At 49.0% G+C, this 19,672-nt stretch overlaps 1 protein-coding gene across 1 annotated transcript in view; it reads left to right on the forward strand.

Annotated features, from left to right (window-relative positions):
• DPF3 (D4, zinc and double PHD fingers, family 3) overlaps positions 1-19,672 on the forward strand; it is a 97,833-nt gene that overhangs the window by 7,220 nt on the left and 70,941 nt on the right. The window contains exon 3 of the mRNA XM_012724394.1: positions 7,057-7,164. Coding sequence (XP_012579848.1) covers positions 7,057-7,164 — 108 coding nt within the window. The remainder of the gene's footprint in view (positions 1-7,056; positions 7,165-19,672) is intronic.

Consider the following 19,672-nt stretch of genomic DNA (forward strand, 5'->3'; position numbering starts at 1 on the left):
CACGGGACTATGGTGGTGGCACAGGGGTGATTTGGTGATGGGAAACCCATGGGGATTACAATTGAGATGAAAAAAAAAATGTGAAAAATGATGTAAAAATAAACTTTTTAATAAAAAAAAAAAAGCAAAATTCTGGCTATCCTTCTACAAATATTCTTTCTACCCCTTTTTGCTTTCAGGATCTCTAATTAGACATAGATTTGACTATTTGAAGCAGTCCCACTGTGCATTGATGTTCTTCTTTTTTAGTTCTCTTAGTTATTTTGTAAGTTCTCTTAGTTATTTTGTAGGGTTTTTTTCCTGTGGGATCATTTCCTTTGCTCGCTTCAAGTTTACCAATCTTCTGCAATGACTAATCTGACATTAATTCCACTCAATATATATATTTTTTTCATCTCACACATTGTAGCTTTCGTTTCTAGATGTTGGAAATTAGTCCTTCAAATATCCTATGTTTTTACTTGACTTCTGAACATATGGTATACAAATAACGGTTTTAATGTTCCTCCTGCTAATTCTAATATCAGTGTCAGTTCTAGGTTGTGGTTTCCTTTGACTTATTTACCCCTCTTGCTCCTTATAGATCATAGTTTTCAGCTTCTTTAGATGGTCTGTAATTTTGGATTGGATGCCAGACATTGTAAATTTTATCTTGTTGGTGCTCTATATTTTTTATTTCTATAAATATCCTGTAGCTTTATTTTGGCACACAGCCAAGTTATTTGGAAACCATTTGATCCTATCTTACCGTGTTTTTATAATTTGTTAGGTGAAACTGGAAAAGTGTATAGGTTAGAATTAATTATTCCCCACGAATGGGCCAAAACCTTTCTTTGTATTCTACCCAATATTCCATGAACCGGGAGGTTGCCCATCTTGATAGTGGGAATGGACTATTCCCTGCCTCTCGTGTGTACCCCTCTTCTTATCAGGTGGTTATGTCTTCAGACTTGAGTACTTTCCTCACAAGAATGCGCTGATAGTGTGCATGAATGAGCTGAATATTTAAAAGGGAGCCTCCGGATCTCCACAGTTCTTTCTTTTACTACTGCATTCTAGCCACTTTGGTCTCGTCAGACTCACTTCCATATGAACCTCTTCTCTCAGCTGTAGTCTGGAAACCACCCCCAAGGCAGGATACTGGCCAATCACAGAGGTCAGCTTATTGGCGCAGTGTCTCAGAGCTCACTGTTGTTCACTAGTGTCTTTGCTTCATTTTTTTCCCTCTCGCTTTTGGTTTCAGGTGGGAAGGTAAGCTTGTGTCTGGCTACTTCATCTTAGCTAGAAGCGTGATTGCCTTTTATTTAAATTGTATTATACAGTTGTATAAAATATTTACATGTTTCTAATATAAAATATGTAGAATGTGCTATATTCAGAGAATGCCAACTTCTATCTTTGTCCTTTACCCTGTTCTTTTCTAAAGACAGCTTCTTCCTTTTCTTCTCCCTTTCCCCTATTTTTCTTCTTCCCATTATCTTGTTGTTACTTTCAGTAAGTGACTTGTTTTTTAGCTTTTGGTTTATCTTCTCAATTAAAGAAAATCTATGCAAACACATAGCACATATATTCATGCATACATCTATATGTATCCCTAGTAAATGGTAAATGGTGAATGGTAAATGTATTATGTATACTGGTAGTGTATTATGTATACTGTTCCCACTGCTTTTTTCACTTAATATATCCCGTTACAGTGTATATGTCTCTTCATCTCTCCTCAGCAGTTTTATTCTCTTTGAGTGGTCCATTGTGTGAATATAGTTTGTTTACTCAAACAGGTCCTTATAGATTATTTCCAATCATTTTTTAGTATCAGAAGTACTACATTGAAAAGATAATTTTGTGTTTTTGCATGTTAATCTGTGATGCAGATTCCTAGAGGTGGTTCAGAGGACAAATACATATGCAGACTCATCTAGGCCCGCTAACTCATGATAATTAATAATTGACATTTGTACAAGGTTCTAAACAGGTATAGTCACTGCCTCTTTCTCCCAACTCCCATTCCCCTCTGGTTCCTTGGTCTCTCACTTCAGATGGGTGAAGTTGGGACACAGATGACACATGTCCACCCTTGGGACAGAAGGTGGACAGATTGGTACAAGTTATAGGAAGGTAGATTTGTTTCAGAATAAAAATGAAGTAAGACTCTATCACAGTAATAATTTGACAACAACTGGAAGTCTGTCCTGATGTAATAAGTTTCCCATTGCAGGGAGGGTTCTACGGCAGCTGAGGGCCCACCTTTACTGAGATGCTGCAGAGAGAGTCTTCTGGGTGGGCTTAAATCGCCTCTGCTCAACTCCAGCTGACTAGAGGAAGCCATTCCAGTTTTGTCCTTCTTTTCAGACTTATTTCTCTCCTATCTCCTCCTTTCCTCTCTTTTCTATCCCATTTCACCTTCTGAATTCTTTTTTTGGGTAAGATTATTTATGCATACAGAACTGGGGTACAGGCCAGAGGTGCAGAGTTGGTGAGAGAATTCACCAGAAACAGAGTGGGGAGCAGAACAGGCAGATTGATAAAGTACACTGCTGTGGGGAACAATGGGTGGGTCAGGAGAGGTGCCGTGCCACGTGGGTCACCTCTGGGGCAGGCGGGGATCGGACTAGGTCTTAGTGCTGTGCCTTAACCCACTGTGCCACCAGGGAGGGCCACCTTCTGAATTCTTCATAGGCCATGCTGTGCCTGTCAGAGCTTTCATAATATTCAGGATCCCCCTGCTAGACTCGGGAAATATCGGCAAGAAGCAATTTGTCTGCAGTCTGATGACCATACAAGATCAAGCTCATTCTGATGCATTTTTCCAGGAGTCAGTTCTCCTCCAGCAAGTATATGAATTTGTGTGCATGTCAGCGTGTGTTCATCATGCCTGTGCTTATGCAAGAGAGTGTGTTGTGACTTGAATTACACTCAACAGTACCAGAATTTACTTTGAGGGTATGTGAGTAGAGGGGTAGCTGTGGTCTTGGTTACCAGGGAGGACTGGTTCCCACTCTTGTCTCCTGCCTCCCTTCTCCCCTCCTCCACACCCCCTGGCCCCAGACTCGCTCCTCTGGGTTAATTTCCTTGGCTGCAGCTGTGACTCTCTCCAGTTCCCCACCCCCCTTGCTCCCAGTTTCTCCTTCATTCCTCTTCCCTCCCTCCCTCTCTCCCTCCCTCCACCCCCCCCCTCTCTCTCACACACACACACAAGCACACACACAGCTTGAGTTATGTGCCTCCTGTTCTAATGAGATAAACAACATAACTCTCACGGGGCTCTGCTTGTCCCTCTATAGTGGAACTCCAGGGCTGAATGTGTTTGGTCCTATAAAGGCACCCTGGTGCCTGTCAGCCTAGGGAGGAGGGCAAGGAGGGGGGCAGGCACCCCCAAGAGAGTTCTTGAGGCCATTTGCTAGCTGAGACAAGGTGGAGTCTAAGCAGACATTAAAGGGAGGCCTGTTTCTATCCTTGTGACTGAAGGAGCAAAAGCAGCGTGGACATGACAGTGGGGGAAGGTGGGGGGCCCTGTCTGGCCACATGGGCACAGAGTTCAGACTCATCTAGGCCTGCTAACTCATGATAATTAACAACGGACATTTGTACAAGGTTTCATAGTTATAAAGGTTTCTTCTTAAATATAAACTAATCCCCAGGACAGGCCCTGGAAGGTAGGTATTATCAACACCTTTATCTTAGAGGGTAGACTCTGGCTTGGAAAGGTGTTGGGATATTTCTAAGGTGACAGCACACGAAGAGGATTCATGTACTTTGCCTTTGCACTGTAGAAATTTCTCCAATTCTTCAGAGAAAGTTAAGGAATGAAATTAAAGCAGTCTTCACTTCTGGACATTCAGATTACTTGCTAAATTTAACTTGTGTGGTGTCTGGCCTAGAGATACCAGCTGAGTGGCCAGAGGCTGCCTTGATGCTACTGACCAGCAAACACAGTGGCCAGAGTCTTGGGGAGGTTGGAGGACCTACGTGGAGAGGAGTTGATGGTTTTGAGTTCTTGCCATTGAGATCGTTGGAGAATGCTGATCCCTCACCTATTTTTGGTCAGGTTGGAAATACCTTGGCATGGAGTAGCTTAAGATGCGGAGTGCTCTACTGGGGCGGGTGGGGTGTGGTCTCTTCCAAGCCACCTTCCTCTTGGTGGTTTGGATGTGGAGGATGAGTCTCTGGGGACAGCGGGGGGCCGTGATCTTTCACTTTCTGCATTTATTTTTTATTATTTATTTATACATACAGAATTGGGGTACAGGTCAGAGCTGCAGGAGTGGTGAGAGGATTCACCAGAGACAGAGTGGGGAACAGAACAGGCAGATCGGCGAAGTACATTGCTGAGAGGAGCAGAGGGCGGTCAGGAGAGGTCTGCCGCACCATATTAGTTACTTCCGGGATGGGTATGGATCTCTCTGTGAAGTAGCTGCAGGGAGCTTCATGGTGCTGCGCTTTTAACTTGTTGCGCCACCGGGGAGGGCCTACTTTCTGCATTTCTAAGTCTGGTTCAGCTGTGATTGAATTTCTTTGAGAAGTGTTTATTTATTTATTTTATTTATTTATTTATGCATACAGAACTGGGGTACAGGCCAGAGGTGCAGGGTTGGTGCGAGGCTTCACCAGAGACAGAGTGGGGAGCAGAACAGGCCGACAGATGAAGTATACTGCTGAGGGGAGCAGCGGGCGGGCCAGGAGAGGTCTGCTGCACCATGTGGGTCACCTCCTGGACCAGAGATTGAATTTGGACTGAAGCAGCTGTGGCTAGCTTGCTGTGCTGTGCTTTAACCCATTGCGCCACCAGGGAGGGCTGAGAAGTGTTTCTTGATGTGCTTGTTGGGTACTGTATTAAGCTTTGGGGATTCTGTAGATGGACATGGTTCCTGCCATCCTGGATCTTGTAAAATTAATAGGGAAGGCAGTCCAGTAGACAGGCAATTAATGATGACACCTTGGGAGGAACACAAGGAGCCTTGGGCGCCTGCAGGGAAAGCCATTAAACCAGTCTTGTGCAACAGAGAGAACATCTAGGCAGTAACTAGATGGTGCTTAGACATCCAGGGTTCTTGGTCAGACATTGGACCGACATGTAAGGTTCGTAAAATATAGTTGCCCCCGCTCCCCACCTTGTTTAGATTGCACAGGCCTGGCACATTGGCGTTATTATGTTCTCTAGGTGATTTTTGGATTCCTGAGAACACCAGGCCAGAGCAGGCCAAGGTTTTTGGGAGGCATCCAGACTCAGTGTACCCATACAGAAATTATGGGGTCAAGATGACATGGTCCTGGAATAAATGACACTAGAAGCATTGAACCTGTCCTAGGGACACCTTCCCTCAAAGAAAAGTCAAATTTGGTTTTCTATAACTCAGTCACTAGTCTGGTCCTCTGTGTGCAGGGAGCTTAGAGCTTTAGGATTTTCCCACTTTGCAGGAGCTTGTGAAGTTTTCAACAAATTCAAGTATTAGATGGACTCTTGGACATAACACCCTTTGCTCATGACACCAGAGATTTTTCTGGAGTCTCTTAAGTTGATCGTTCTGAATGATTTCTAAGATTCAAAGGAGGTGGTGTAGTCCAATTTGTTCAGTCTTAAAACCAGTGGAAGCAGCTGTGTGATTAATAGTGAAACAGAAAGAGCATTTGGAAAATTTGATTCTTTTAAAGCTGGGATACTTGCCACTTTTTGGACCCAAACCTAGGATTTGCGTTCCATAAAGAAACCTAGTAAAAATCACATAACAAAATGAATGAACACAGTGCAGTGAAATTGTTTTTTTTTCTCTGTAAAAGGTGAAAATGCGGACAGTTTTCCTCCAAACTTTTGAAGGCCCCCAAATGGAAGACAGCAGATGGGACTAGGGTTCTGATGTTTCCTAAGCCCTACGGTCCTAGTCTAGAAAGTGACTGTTTTACTTGAGGCTGCGTGCACCAAGCAGTTGTCACCTGCCACGTTCATGTATATGTAGATGGACTTGTGATTTGATCAAAATGAAACTGAAACGTATTCATTCATTTGCTCGCTTACTCATCTATTCACTCAGCAAGTGTTTAGTTTGATTCTTCTATGTGTTGGGGTCACATCTGGTTCTGGGCATTCTGATGAGAACAAGACAAAGTCCCTGTCCTCACCAGATCTTCTACCCTAGGGGTGTGGGTTGGTTAGCTTGTTGGTCTATTTTGGGATCCACCAGACAGTCTTTTTAGTCTGCTGATCATCTCACCAGTCTTCAGTTCTCTTACTCTCTCTTTGGCGTTCACCCTTGCACTTTCCTTTGTGAAAGGCTGTGGTCATGTATGATCACAAGGTCACCTCCCCCAAGGTGTCTGGCTGTCTTTGTGTGTTATCTGAGGTTTCTCATGGGGTGTTTGGCATAACAGGTGGTGCTGGTGTAGAAACTCAGTGCCCAAGGCCAAATCTAAACAGAGAGGCTGGTTGGGAACAGAGTGGTCCAGGCCCTGGACGTGGGCAGGGATATACAGGCCAGCTGGCTCTGCAGGCTACGGAGCCTCCTGGCCCATAGGCTTCCATTCCGAGGGAGGTTGCTCAGGGCTCCCTTTGGTTTCAGTGATTAGCCAACTCTAATGGAATGGAGGAGGCCAGTAAATAGGAGACCTGGCTCCTTAATCCTATTTCTTTAAAGTGCTTTCCAATCCAGGCTGTAGGTAGGCAGATATATTCTGCTGGTCGACCCTGAAGGGAAACTGCTTAACCTGATCCCGGAGAGGTGGGTGGTTGATGGGCAGTAGCGGAAGAGTCTCTGTCTACGACACAATGTGGAGAGCTGGACTCTGGAAAGTCCCTCTGATTGCTCCAGATATGGAGGGCAGAAATCTTGGTAATGGTGATGGGTTTACTGAGAAAAGCCTGATGGAGCAGACAGAGCAGGGCCCTGGGGCCAGCTGACCTAAATTCTGCCTGTGCTCTTCCACCAACCAGCTGTGACTTTGACCTGTCATTTCAGCTCTCTTGGCTTTAGTTTCCTTTTACACAAATGAGGGGAGTTAGACGGCATTCCAGAGGACCTTTCAGCACGTAATCTTTAACCTTCACACTGTCTCTGTCTACAGGCCTCGCCCCTGGCCAGCTGTACACCTACCCTGCCCGCTGCTGGCGTAAGAAGAGAAGATTGCACCCTCCTGAGGATCCAAAGCTACGACTGCTGGAAATAAAACCTGGTCAGCATTTCTGGGGTTGGCTGGGACCCTCAAGGGGGAGGTGGGAGACTGGACAGGCTGAGGACAAGGTTGTTCTACTCCTTTGTCCAGAGACTGAGCTTTCCAGGAGCAGGAACGTGACTTGCGCGTGCTCAGAGGCGTGCCTGTGTCCCTGCGTCCATCTGAGCGGCTATCCTCTGGGTGCCCCTTCCTTTCTTCTCCCTCTCGTCAACCCAGAGAAGGAAAGTAAGCAGCTGCAAGGTGGGAGCAGGCTCTGGGGTGAATTTCTTTCCCTACAGAGTGAAAGGTACTGGGAGTCCATTTGATGACGCCTTCCTGAGGCCTCAAATAAAGAAGCCTTGTCCCAGGTTGTGTTTCTAAGGACAGGACACTGTGTACCCTCTGTCACACTCACTAAGCATGAACTTCGGGTGCGTCTTATATTGGAAGGGCCGGTTGCTGAAAATAGAACCCATCTTGGATTTCAAAATGGGAGAGTTTGGGTTCAAATTTTGCCTCTGTGTGATATCAGCTCATGGCTCTCTGGCCTCACCGAGGATTGGCTGGGTTCCTGACTTCTGATCTGTTGTTACACTGTTGGCTCGTGACCTGTGTCTGGGTGGAGGCAGGAAGAAGTGGTTGCCCTGGGTCTCTGTTTTTTGGGGTGCCAGGTCTGGGATGTGACTCAGGGTGGTGGGAACAGCATTGTCACATATTTGTGGATCCTCTACTCTTCTTTCCACTGGCACCAAAGCTGTCCATGCTGACCACGAGACTGAAGTTTCTCTGCAGAATCTCTGGAATATTTTTATGCACAGCTCCATGATTCAAGTGTGCTTTGACTATTCACTTTAACCCAGACTTTACTGGTGTTTAAGTTTTATTTGTGGGGGTGGAAGGAGACTAGATATTTTTGGGGTGCTCTATCCAAGTTTTCAAATGGTCTTGCTTAATTTATGGGCCCTGCAAACACTTCTGGGCAACTACAGGTTGTTCCCAGTCTCTCGAGATGCAGGCTGTCAGAGAGCCAAGTCTCCCAGCATGATACAGCCCCATGAAAATAGGATGCAAGCCACCTGAGTGAGCTGATGTTTTCTAGTAGCCACATTAGAAAAAGGAACGAGATACAGGTAAAAGTCATTTTAATAATAGCCTGTTTAACCTAACATATCACAAGTATTATCATTTTAGCATGTCATTAATATAAAAATCGTGAATGATATATTTGACTTATTTTTTTGTGAGTGTGTTTGAATCCTGTGTGTACTTTGTGCTTTAAGCTTATCTCATGGTAGACTAACCACATTACAAGTGCTCAGTTGTTATATGTTGCTAGTGGTGCCCTTATAGGTCAATGTGGTTCTAGAATACACACCAAATGTGATTTTGTCCGGCAGTACAGGCAGGGAAGTTGGTAGAGAAACAGAATATTGGGCTTTACCCCAGCCCTGCTGAATCAGAATCCTTATTTTTATCAAAGTTCCAGGTCTGCATTCCTGCATGCATGTTGACACTTGAGAAATGTGAGAAGAGTTACAGGTGGCTGGACAAGTGAGCATGTGCAAGACCCATCTAGCTTTCTCTGTTCAACATAAGTAGGTGTTGATATGACAGGAAGTGGGACCTCCCTCCTTCCTTGCTCCAAACCCATTGGTCGTGGCCTCTTAGAAGTGGCATGGGTGAGTGATGGCATAGCCCTGGCTAGATCCCATTGGGCCCAATTAATTCTGCTCTATTGAGAGCTTTGCAGGAGCTGCTGTTGCTAGGGGTAGGTACCATTTGTAGCAGGTGGGCTCTGTAGACTTTGAGGGAGGGGCTGGTTCAGGTGTCACAGGCTGGATGTGTCTCACTGTTAGGGTGTACCCAGAGGTATACTCACCTGTCAGCGAGCCACGGTGGTGTTGGGACATCTAGCTGGCCTTGCAGGGGCCCAGTGAGGTGCAAAGGAGACTGTGTGGTAGTAATTGCTCTTTCTTAACCCTTTTTATCAAACTATTTTATTTGTTTGACTTTGTATAGGTAATACAGTACAAATTTAGACTCTAAGAGATAAAAAGGATATATTGTGTGGTGAAAAATAAAATCTAGTCTCCAAAAAGGCCAATAGCCGCCCCTGTTTTTTTGAGATTCTTCAAGAGATAGTCTTTGTACACACCAGGAATTACATCTATCGGACCTTCCTGTTCTGCCTGTTCATCTTGCATTTACCCTTTCCACTTAAAAGTGTGCCTCAGGCCCTGGCCTGAGGAGGCCTTATCAATATGCAGTTTTCTCATTTCTTTTTAAATGACTTACTATTCCATTGTATGAGTGTATCACAACTTACTTCAACAATTTTGTTTCTGACTTTCCCAGTGAAGCAAGGGATAGTTTGCATTTAAACCAGGACATCTCATATATAGCTTGTTAGTTGAAAGGATTTTTATTATACTTTGCACAAATTTTAAATTGTCAGTCTACTTCTTCTTAAAGTCTTAACATTTATATAAAGAAGCCTTTATTAAGAACACTTTAGATTAGGCTAATTGGATTGTCTTATGTGGAATCAAAGCCACATAGCACTATAAGGCACTTCAGATACCATTTAACTCCAATTTCTCATTTTATTGAGGTCCAGACAAGTTGGGAAATTTGCTTAAAATTACACAGCGATTCTTACAGGAACTAAAGAGAACTGAGGTTGCTTGATTTCCTCTGATGTCCTTTATGTTTCTCATGCTGCTTAGGTTTTCTCAAAGAAATTTGAATAAAATTTTTTTCCTTTAAAACTTAATTTTATTACGGGGCCCTCCCTAGTGGCTCAGCAGGTAAGGACGCAGCACTACAAGCCAGCCGCAGCCACTTCAGTGTGATTTTGATCCTGGGCCCCAGAGGTGACCCACATGGCGCGGCAGACCTCTCCTGACCCACCCGCTGCTCCCCTCAGCAGTGTATCTCATCCATCTGCCTGTTCTGCTTCCCACTCTGTCTCTGGTGAATCCTCTCACCGCCCCTGCACCTCTGGCCTGTACCCCAGATCCGTATGCATAAATAAAAAATAAATCTTTTAAAAAAACAACGTAATTTTATGATTATATAAAATGAATGTTAATTATTAAAATACACCCAAGAGATCACTGGAATTTCTGCAGTCACAAATGTCAGACATACAAATCAAACTAGCTTAGGTTAAAAAAAAAAGGTGTGAGAGGAACTGGGTGTGTGATTTGGTTCACAGTGCTGTGAATCCCAGCTGCCTTCAGACATGGTTGCATCCAGGACTTGTAGTGAGGACTTTGTCACCTTTCTATCTTTTCTCCTCATGGAGCAGATCGGTGGCCACCAGCACCCCCAGAGTTGGCATTTACCACACCTAGCAGAAGGGCAGTAGTGTTCAATAGCTGTGCCAGGGAGGAGTGATTGCCTAGCTGGGTTTATGTCCTTCCCACCTATCACGCCAGAGGGCCTGGGCACTGTGGTCGAGTCATCATCATAGCTAGCGTCTGGTTAGCACACTATAGTTTACCAAGTCCCTGTTAAGAATGCTCATTTATCTCACTTCCTTCGGTCCTTATCATAGCTTGGGGAGGTGGAGAGGAGAGGTGGGGTGAAAGTGTTATAAACTCGTTTTATAGGTTGGGGACACCGGGCTGTGGCCAAGCTGGGAAGAGTTTACTGTGCTGCTCACGTATCTGAGAACTGACAGTCTCATGTTGATGGGACAGAGGCAAAAGCTACTTTGCAAGCGTCGTCTGTTCCTTCTGTCTGCAGATATTTACTTTGGGCACGCAGGCCTCCCAGTGACTGAATGTGGAGCAGCTGGGGTCACAGCTGGCTTTGGAGGTGCCCCATGCTCGATGTGGGGGGTGGGGAGGAAAAAGGAAAAACTTTGGGGGGATGTTTGCTGTTGCTGTGGCCAGGTGGCCACAGCACATGGTGTCTATACCATGTGCATTTGACGGCTCTCTGCTGGGCTTCTGACCTTGCTCCCGGGGCAGAGGCGGCCCTGGCTGCTGCAGGCCTCAAGTTGGTCAGGTGCAGTCCCTGAGTCAGCCTGAGTCTGGGGGGACCCTACTCTTGGGAAAAGAAGACTGTGAGCCTGGGTAAGATGAATCCTCAGAGGCGTGATACTCATATCCCCAGGTGGCAAAAGACCCCCAGTAAGTTGGGCTCCCCAATCGGACAGCACCCAATGACGAGGGACAACAAACAGCTGAAGTGACTTTTGAAATCGCAGCTCTCTTTTCAACGACATGTTTCCTCTGTGTGAGTCACCAGACTGACTGAAAATTGAATCAGAAACAAAAGGCCTCAAACTTTGGGCCAAATGCTTGTCATTTTATATCCCGTTCTCGGTCTGTAGTGGTGGTGGTGGACTGAGTTCTTAGAAACTTCTACCACACCCGCCGCAGGTTGTGAAGAGAGTTGCCGGGGAGTGCTGAATTAGGGACAAGGAGCCTGTTCAGCACCTGAAAGAGGTCGGTGATGTAGCTGAAGCAGTGTGACCAAGGAAACACACTATCATCCTCTTCCTGGAGGTCTTGTAGGTGGGTGCTTGGGTTTTTCACACAGCCCAGATGTCAGAAAAGGGCCTTTCTGGGGCCTCCACTTGCCAGTATGAATCCTTTGTGCAAAAGCAGAAGACACCCCCTCTCGGTGCACGGCATCGAACGCTGTCCCTTCCAGTGGTTAGGGGAGCACAAGCTGGCCTCACCCCTCTCCTGGCCCTTTGGGGTGTCTCTGTGCAGCACGACCTGCCTACCTTTCGGTGACTGCCTCATCATTTCTACATGCTCAGTTTCTGGTGAAAGGGCATTTCCCTTTGTTGGGATCTGTTCTCTGTAGGCTCAGGGTTGGCCTGGACAATATTTTAAAATGACTGTCGCTTAGTTTTTATTCTGCTTGATTTGTGTTGTTTCAAGAGAACTGGGCTTTTTGGTTAATACTCTGGAGTGTGACTCCAGGTGGTCCCTGGCCACAGGGGTGCATGGTCAGTGTGGTGGTTGGGTGGAGGCTGACCTCCCTCAGGAGAGAGGAAGCACTGGAATAGGAAGTGAGAGGCTTGGGATGTGCTCTTCTTTACACACGATAGTGGGGTAGAGTGGAACTTTTTTGGAGGTCCGTGCATTGTGCCTATCAGTATGTAGCAAGAAAATGCCCTTTGACCTAGAGATTCTACTGCTAGGAATTTACCTATAAAGAAATGTATAGTCACATTATATAAGTTTGTCCATTCTGGCATTGCTTTAATAACAGAGTAGAAATTGCCAGAAGGTCCACTGATAGGAGAGTAGTTAAATATATAGTACATATTTAAAATGGAATAATATTTTGTCTTTTCAAGGAATGAATAGAAAAAGTTGGAACGCTGTCTAAGCTCTATTAAGTCAGGAAAAAAAATGCAAATTGCTCATTACGCATAATCCTCTGAGCAAACCTTGCTGAAAATTCGATAATCAATTTGTCCATCCTGGGCTGAATTTCTTTGAATATATGGAAGCCAGAAAACTGAGTTAATATTAAAGAAAAAGAACAACAACAAATAAGTGAACCAACCTTTGTCACTGCACCACACTCCTCTCTCTGGGGCCTTCCCTCCAACTCTGTACCCTCGCCCCACCCTGCTCCTGGCTGGGGGCTCCAGAGCTCCCCTTGACGCTCCAGGAATGCAGTGATGTCTGACTGGGGCTTTGCCACCAGCACTCTCTTCTCCTCCAGGAGAGGGAGGAGTCTCTTGAATTGTGAGAGACAGGGGCACTGGCTTGGAGCAGAATTGTCCCGAGGCCCGAGTTTCCTTCCACATCTGATCCTCCCGTGAAAATGAGTACATGCCACGACTAATTTATCATGCCACCACTCAGCTCGTGCCTTCCATCCTCCTTTGTGTCCCTGTCTGAGTCCAGCAGCGTGAGCCAGGTGAAATGTGCGTAGAGTTGTCTTTGACCCCAAGTCTGCAGAGCAGACAGCTGTCAGGAAACCAGGTCAGGGCAAGCATGTGCGCGTAGATTCAAGAATCTTGAGGGACCTTGGAGAAGGCCCGGGGATAGGGCTGCAGAATCATCTGCTCCAGCACCCCAAAAGGCAGAGCTCATCATGAGACCATGAGGTGGGGTGCGGGGACCCCAGACTGTGGCTGCAGCTAAGTCCTTTGTTCCTGGGCTGAAGTAGACACTGATGGAGACGTCCCCAGTTCCGCCGTCCTCACCCTGTCTCCCTCCCCGTGAACATGCTGGCCCGCCTATGTTTCATTACTCGTTGCTGAAGATAAAAATGTGTCTGTGTGGGGGTGGCCTGGGCTGAGAGCTGGGGGGAACTCTTAGGATTGGAAAGCATTCTCAATGTTCCTGGACCTGTGTGTTTCTCACGCCTAGCATCCCTCCTCCAATCAGTCTTGAATACACATCTTGCAGCCTCCCATTGCCTGGGCGCCTGAAGGACAACACTCACAACATTATTTCTCCCACTGACTGACATGGAGTTCAGTGTTCTTTGCAGTTCGCCAGCGGCTGGGGCAGCGAATGCAAGGTGCTCCACCACGCGTGCTATGTGAACACTCGGGCAGGGGCCCGGTGCCAGGGAGGGGCCTTCCCTGGACTGTTTCCCAGGAGCGGAGCTCTGTCTTTGCAAAGGGGGATCCTGGCTGGCGGGAGAGAAAGGTGCACAGTAAATATCCACTAGGAGGCCCTGAAACAAGGCAGCGTTTGGGCAAAAGCCGCTGAATAAAAAACAGGTAGTCAATTCCCCATCGCTCTCTTAGTTTTTGTTTTTTTTTTGAATAAAAAAAGGAAAAAGGCAGGCGGCAAACTTTTACTTTGCCCTCTGCTTCAAAAGCTCACATAGTCTGTTTAGCTCGATTTAGCACCTTCTATCCTCAGACCTCGTGGTCCCCATGGTCCAGTGCAGATTTTGTCTTTGTTTTTTCGGTTGGGAAATGGTGGCATGGAATTAGGAGGTTAATTTCCCAGGGGCTGTAGGTGGTGAAGCCGAGGGAGGTGCTGCACGGGAGCCTGTTGGAACCAGCGCCATGCTCCTGCAGGACCTAACGCGCCAGAAGGCCATTTACGACAGGTGTCCACGCTTCTCCCGAGGGTACCTTCTAAATCCCGTCTGCTCTGGGAGGGACACTGGGCGCGCAGTAGCTCTTTGCCACCCTTCCAGATTCCAAGGGTGCCACGAGGAAAAACAGCCAGGAATAGGGTTCTGGTTCTTTCTCTTGGATGTCTTTTTGGCAACCACTCAGTGACTGGGGATGGATGACCAGGATAATCATGCTCCCCCCCCACTCCCGTGAGGTGGGGGATTGGGAATAGTAGGGCAGGAACCCTAAAGGAGATGGTCACATAGGGTACCCCAAAGAAGGCCTGAACTAGCAAGTCACAGGGACCCTGAGAGGGGTCTCCCCTCTGGGGGTGCTCCAGGAGACTCAAGCCTCTCCGCTTGGCCAGGGGTGGGGAGGCCTGCTTCACCCACCTGGGGTGCTGTCCCTGCTGGACTGAACCGCCAGAACTGTCCAGATGGGAGCAGACTGCGGCCAACTTCCCAGCTTTTGAAAATCCTGCATCTTAATTAGTTCCCTACTGCTTTTGTACATGGCCCACATTTTAATAGTCTCCAGGCTTCTTCCACCATTTGCTCTCTGATGTTTAGTGTGATTTCTCTTCTCTTCAAGACAGTCCCCCTGACTCCTCCGGCACCCTCCCAGCCCGGGAACAACTTAAGGAACGCCAATGTGCCAAGCATGTAGCCTGAGATTGATGAGCCTGTCAGCTGGCTCCCTCTGCCCCCCACCCCGCCCTCCCCCTCTCCCATGTGTTCGTCACAGGGATGAGCCCGTGTGGGGGTGGGTGAGATGGGGGAGGTGAGGGAAGGGACCCGTGGCGCCCCCAGCCAGGTGTGAGCCAATGGGCAACGTGACCTTCCTGCGGGCTGCAGAGGAGTCTGGCTGTGTCCTTCCGAGGGGGAAGGACGCTCCGCGCCCACCCCCATCTGTCAGTGCTTATCTGTCTGCACGGGGGGTTGCCTGAGCTTGGTACGGCTGGGAGAATGGATGCCTTCAAGTGCATCAGGGGGAAATGACCAGTCATTTATCTCCTTCCCGCAGTGTCAGAGCCTGCAGCCATCCATCCTGGAGGCCTGCAGCAGCAGCATCTTCGGCTCTTTTGGCCTTGTGAGTAGGAAAGCCGCAAAGAGGTGGGCCGGCCTCCCAGGACCCCACTTCAGGCCGACCGTTTCAGCCCCTTTTGCCTTCCTGGCAGTCTGGAGAGAGCAGTCGGGTCTGCGGGTCCTGCTTGGTTCTGCAGTCGGGGGGTTCGGCCGCAGAGGTTGGGGGGCAGTGGCGGTCAGCAGGGCCGTGGACACCCCGGTTGCAGTTGCTCACGTTCTGCAGTAGGACCTGGCCGAGCCACAGTCAGGGTGTGGGAGGGAGGGTGTGAGAGGGAAGGCCAAGGAATCCCTCACCCCATTGCTGGCTCGCTGTCTCTCTGCCAGTGAACTCTTAGAGGGAGGAGGCCAACCCATTTCATCTCTGCTCGCACTGCCCTCGACGCATGCCAGCCCCACGGCTTGGCACATAACGTGGACAGTAGAGATTTGTTAAAAGGACGATGGAAAGAAAAGTACCCAGTGTTTGACCTCGACTGGCCGCGGAGGGTCTTCCCGGCATTGTCCTCTTGGTTCTCTTTGGGTTCTTCTGGGAGCCTTTGCTGGGCAGAGTAGCCATACTCTTCAGGAGCAAAGGCACCAGAAGGGGACCCCAAGGCCTGGGTTCCAGGGGTCCTGTGATTTGGGCACCCACCTAGCCACCCAGCTCCGCTTCACCTGGGAAATGGGATCATGGCAGCTTTTGCACACCTTGTGGGGTTGCTCTGCCTCTCTGGGGTTGTGGGGCTGGGGGTCTTGGTCAGTGTGAGGAGAGGCCACAGTGCCACCTCTGTGCTGCCCCCTGCCCCCACCCCACCGGCGGTCTCGGTTGCGGAGGTTCCTGCCCCCCCAGCAGACTGCAGGTAGCTCCTGCCGGGTGGAAGATTGTGCGCTCTTGGCCCAGAACGGAAGCATTCTAGCTCAGCATTAAGGCCCGGATGTAGCATCGTCCTGTAGTCTTAAAGGGCCCTCTGAAAATAACTGGGGAACTAGGGCAGAGCAGGGAGACCCAGCAGGAGCTACTGCTGTCTCTCTGGGGGAGCCACCAAGGACCCCAGCACTCAGGGAAGGAGAGGAGAGCGCGTCTGGCTGTGGCTCCACCTTTACTGGAGCTACAGCTCCCGAGCACCTGCTTCTTGTGTCCCAGAACCTAGTGTTCCACGTCCCAGGACCCGGGCCCAGAAACAAACCTGGACGGCTTCCTTCCTCCTCGTACTGGCACTTGGTATCTCGTGGCGACCCGGACCGGGCCTGTGTGGCTGGGTCTTTTCTCCTGGCCTAGTCTGGCCCTCTTCTTAGAGGACGGGTCTTCCTGGAACTTGCTGTCGTCTGCCTCTTAGCACAGGGCACCCAGCTGCTAACCCAACCTGGCTTACTGGGTGGGGATGCCCCCTGTCAGAGACCGGGGAGCCTCTCCCCCAGACATACCATCTCTAGGATGTCTCTGGCAACCAGGATGCAAGCCCCACGGGAGCGGGTGTCTGTCTGTACTGTGTGTGGGCCTTTCCTGAGTGCTGGGGTCCTTGGTGGGCTCCCCAGACAGACAGCAGTAGCTCCTGCTGGGTCTCCCTGCTCTGCCCTCGTCCCCCAGTTATTTTCAGAGGGCCCTTTAAAACTACAGGCATTGGACCCTCCCTGGTGGTGCAACCGGTTAAAGCACCGCTTGTAAAGCTCTCCGAAGTCACTACAGCAAGAGTCCCCAGCCTGGGAGCTGACCCACATGGCGCGGCAGACCTGTCCTGACCCGCCCGCTGCTCCCCTCAGCAGTGTATTTCTGTAGATCTGCCTGTTCTGCTCCCCACTCTGTCTCTGGTGAACCCTCTCACCCACCCTTGTACCCCTGGCCTGTACCCCAGTTCTGTAAGCATAAATAAATAAATCTTAAAAAAAAAAAAAAGACAGGCATTGTCATGTCTCTCTGTGCTCAGGTCCTCCAGTCACTTCCATCACAGGAGCCAGCATTCTTGTGTCGGCCTCCATGGCCCCTCTGGGCCCTGCCCTCTCTGCACTGGGCTTCCGCTGCTCTCTCTGGCTCCAGGCAGAAGGAGCCTCTTCGGGGCCCTTGTACTGGAGTCCTTTCCGGGATAGCAGGCTTGGCACCTCTCCGGTCCTTCAGGCTTGTGCTTTCCTGGCCACGCTAAAAATGCCCCCTTTCCCCACCTCTCCTCACTCTGCTTTTTTTGCAAAACACTGGTCACCACCCATCATAGCACCCATGGTCCTTGTTTGCTTTATGAATTGCTTCTCCTCCACTGGAATATAACTTCTGCGAGGGCAGGTGATTCTGTGTTTGTTCACAGCCGAGTCCCTAGCACCTAGAACAGAGCCTGGTACATAGTGAGTGCTCAGGAGTCATTCACCAAATGAATGAATAAAGAAAGGCCTCTCCCTTGTGGTTCTGCATAATTTCCGGGCCCACAGGACGGGCCCACCCTGGAGCGGGAGCAGGCCGGCCTCGGCTCAGCTGGGCGCTGTCTTGTGCTTAGCCTCTTCCCGCTCTTGGGTGTCCACTCTGCCTCTTCGCCCCTGTTCTGCTGGGCCTGGGCCTCAGGGTGGGGGTGGGGGTCGTGCCTCACTGCTTCTGATGGTCTGGGAGTGTCAGGAGGTGAGGAGGGGGAAGGTTTTTGCTGAGAAAAGTACAAGGAAAAGCGAGAGTGGAGGAGGGCGAAAGCAGGGTGCTCACCTTGACGAACACCCCCTGCAGGCCCAGCCCAGACTCTGTGGTCTCGCGTGGCCTCATAACACTGGGAAGTGGGTTTGCTTCTCCCACTGTTACGGATGAGGCAAGGCCAAGTGTGTGGTTCAGGGCTGAGGTTTCATCCCCGACAGGCCTCTGACCCTTCACAGGACCCCGCCACTATTTTACCTCACTATTTCAGCCATTCCTGCTGTCCTCCTCGCCCTCACCACCTGCTAAAAAGCATGACTTGGGGTTCTTGCCAGCCCAGTGGGTGCTTTCCTGTGTTTCAGCGTGGGGGAGTGTGTACCTGAGGCCCTGACCTGTGGCTGCTGCCTAGAGGGGCCCATTCTTGGGCACCGGCTCGGGGGTGAGTGGCTGGGCCCAAGGCCCCGGGGCAGGAGAGCAGAGGGGAGCAATCTTCCTGTGGCTCGGCTGCCCTAGGGTTCCAAAGCCAGCAGGAACAGGGACTAGTGGGGTGCAGCCTGGGCAATGGGTCCATCCTCAGTAGAACCTCATGTATTTTCAGCTTTTTGAATCACAAAACAGGGAGTCAAATGCCGCCAAGAAAATGGCACCCCTGAGGAATGGGCAGATGCATTCCTGGGCCGACCATCATCTCTTGCCCTGGCGGGTGCGAGAGAACCGTACCCTTCTTTCTCCTCCCCGAGTCTCAGAGTCTGATGGGAATCAATGAAATGACGGCTCTTGAGCACCTCGTCCCTTGCTGTAAGTTGTTGTATAAATCCAAGAAAATATGATGAGCTTAACTCTTCAAAATAATAAGCACCCAGAAGAGAGAACTGTCTATTTGTATGTTCAAAGAAAATCTAGACGCAGGTTAAAAAATCCCAGCCCTCCCCGTACAGTAGGAGAATGGTCTGCCATTGTCTGCGGGGTTTCTCTCTCCCTTTTGCACATAACTCTATCTCCAGGCCCCTGAGTCCGAGAAAGCCCGTGATGGACGGACGGACGGATGTGCTTTGTCGGGTGTTTCAGCACGGCTTCCCTGGGGGCAGTCTGTCTGTTGGCAGAGCACAGCCTCCCGAAAGATGGTATCTTCTGCAAACTCGACAGCTAACAGACAGCCCCTCTCTTTGTATATTTCCCCAAAGAAGAACTGTCTTAATCTGTTTTTTATATGGCATATTTTATTATAATCCATGTATGACTTGCAGGTTCCCAGTCTTCCATCCTGAGCCAAAAAACACATGAGGAGTCAGAGGCTCCGGGAGCCTGTGTGATGCGGGCGTTTGCATTTTTAAATGACCTGGGATTTAATTACTCACTGTGCTCCCCTGTTGCACTTTCAGGCTCATCTCTCCGGCATCCTGTTAATGAGCTCGGTGGCACCTACAACCCAGTGGAAGAGTTGCTTTCGGGGTGTTGGGTGGCAGGCTTGGACACCTGTGTCAAAAGTCTGTGGCTTTGATCTGCACCTGAGAGGCTGGTTGCCCTGTCCACGGCCCTGGAGAGAAATCCGTGCTCTTCACTGGCCTTTTTTTTTTGCTTTGTTTTTATTTGTGGCTTTTTTTTTTTTTTTAGACTTTCTATGCTTCAATCCTTGTTTGTCTAAGAGGTTTTTTCTTATTTGGAAACCGATTTGCTTCGGTTTGCACAGAAGCTGTCTCTGGTGTGATGGATCGTGCTGGAAGTCACCCAAGGAGTATCTCTGTTCCCAATTAGAAGTGGAGGCAGAGCTGCTTGCGGGGGCCCGGAGAGGCGGCTGGCTTG

The sequence above is a fragment of the Condylura cristata genome, unplaced genomic scaffold (genome assembly GCF_000260355.1).
Source record: "Condylura cristata isolate star-nosed mole 26May11 unplaced genomic scaffold, ConCri1.0 scaffold00013, whole genome shotgun sequence".
Classification (NCBI taxonomy): Eukaryota; Metazoa; Chordata; class Mammalia; order Eulipotyphla; family Talpidae; genus Condylura; species Condylura cristata.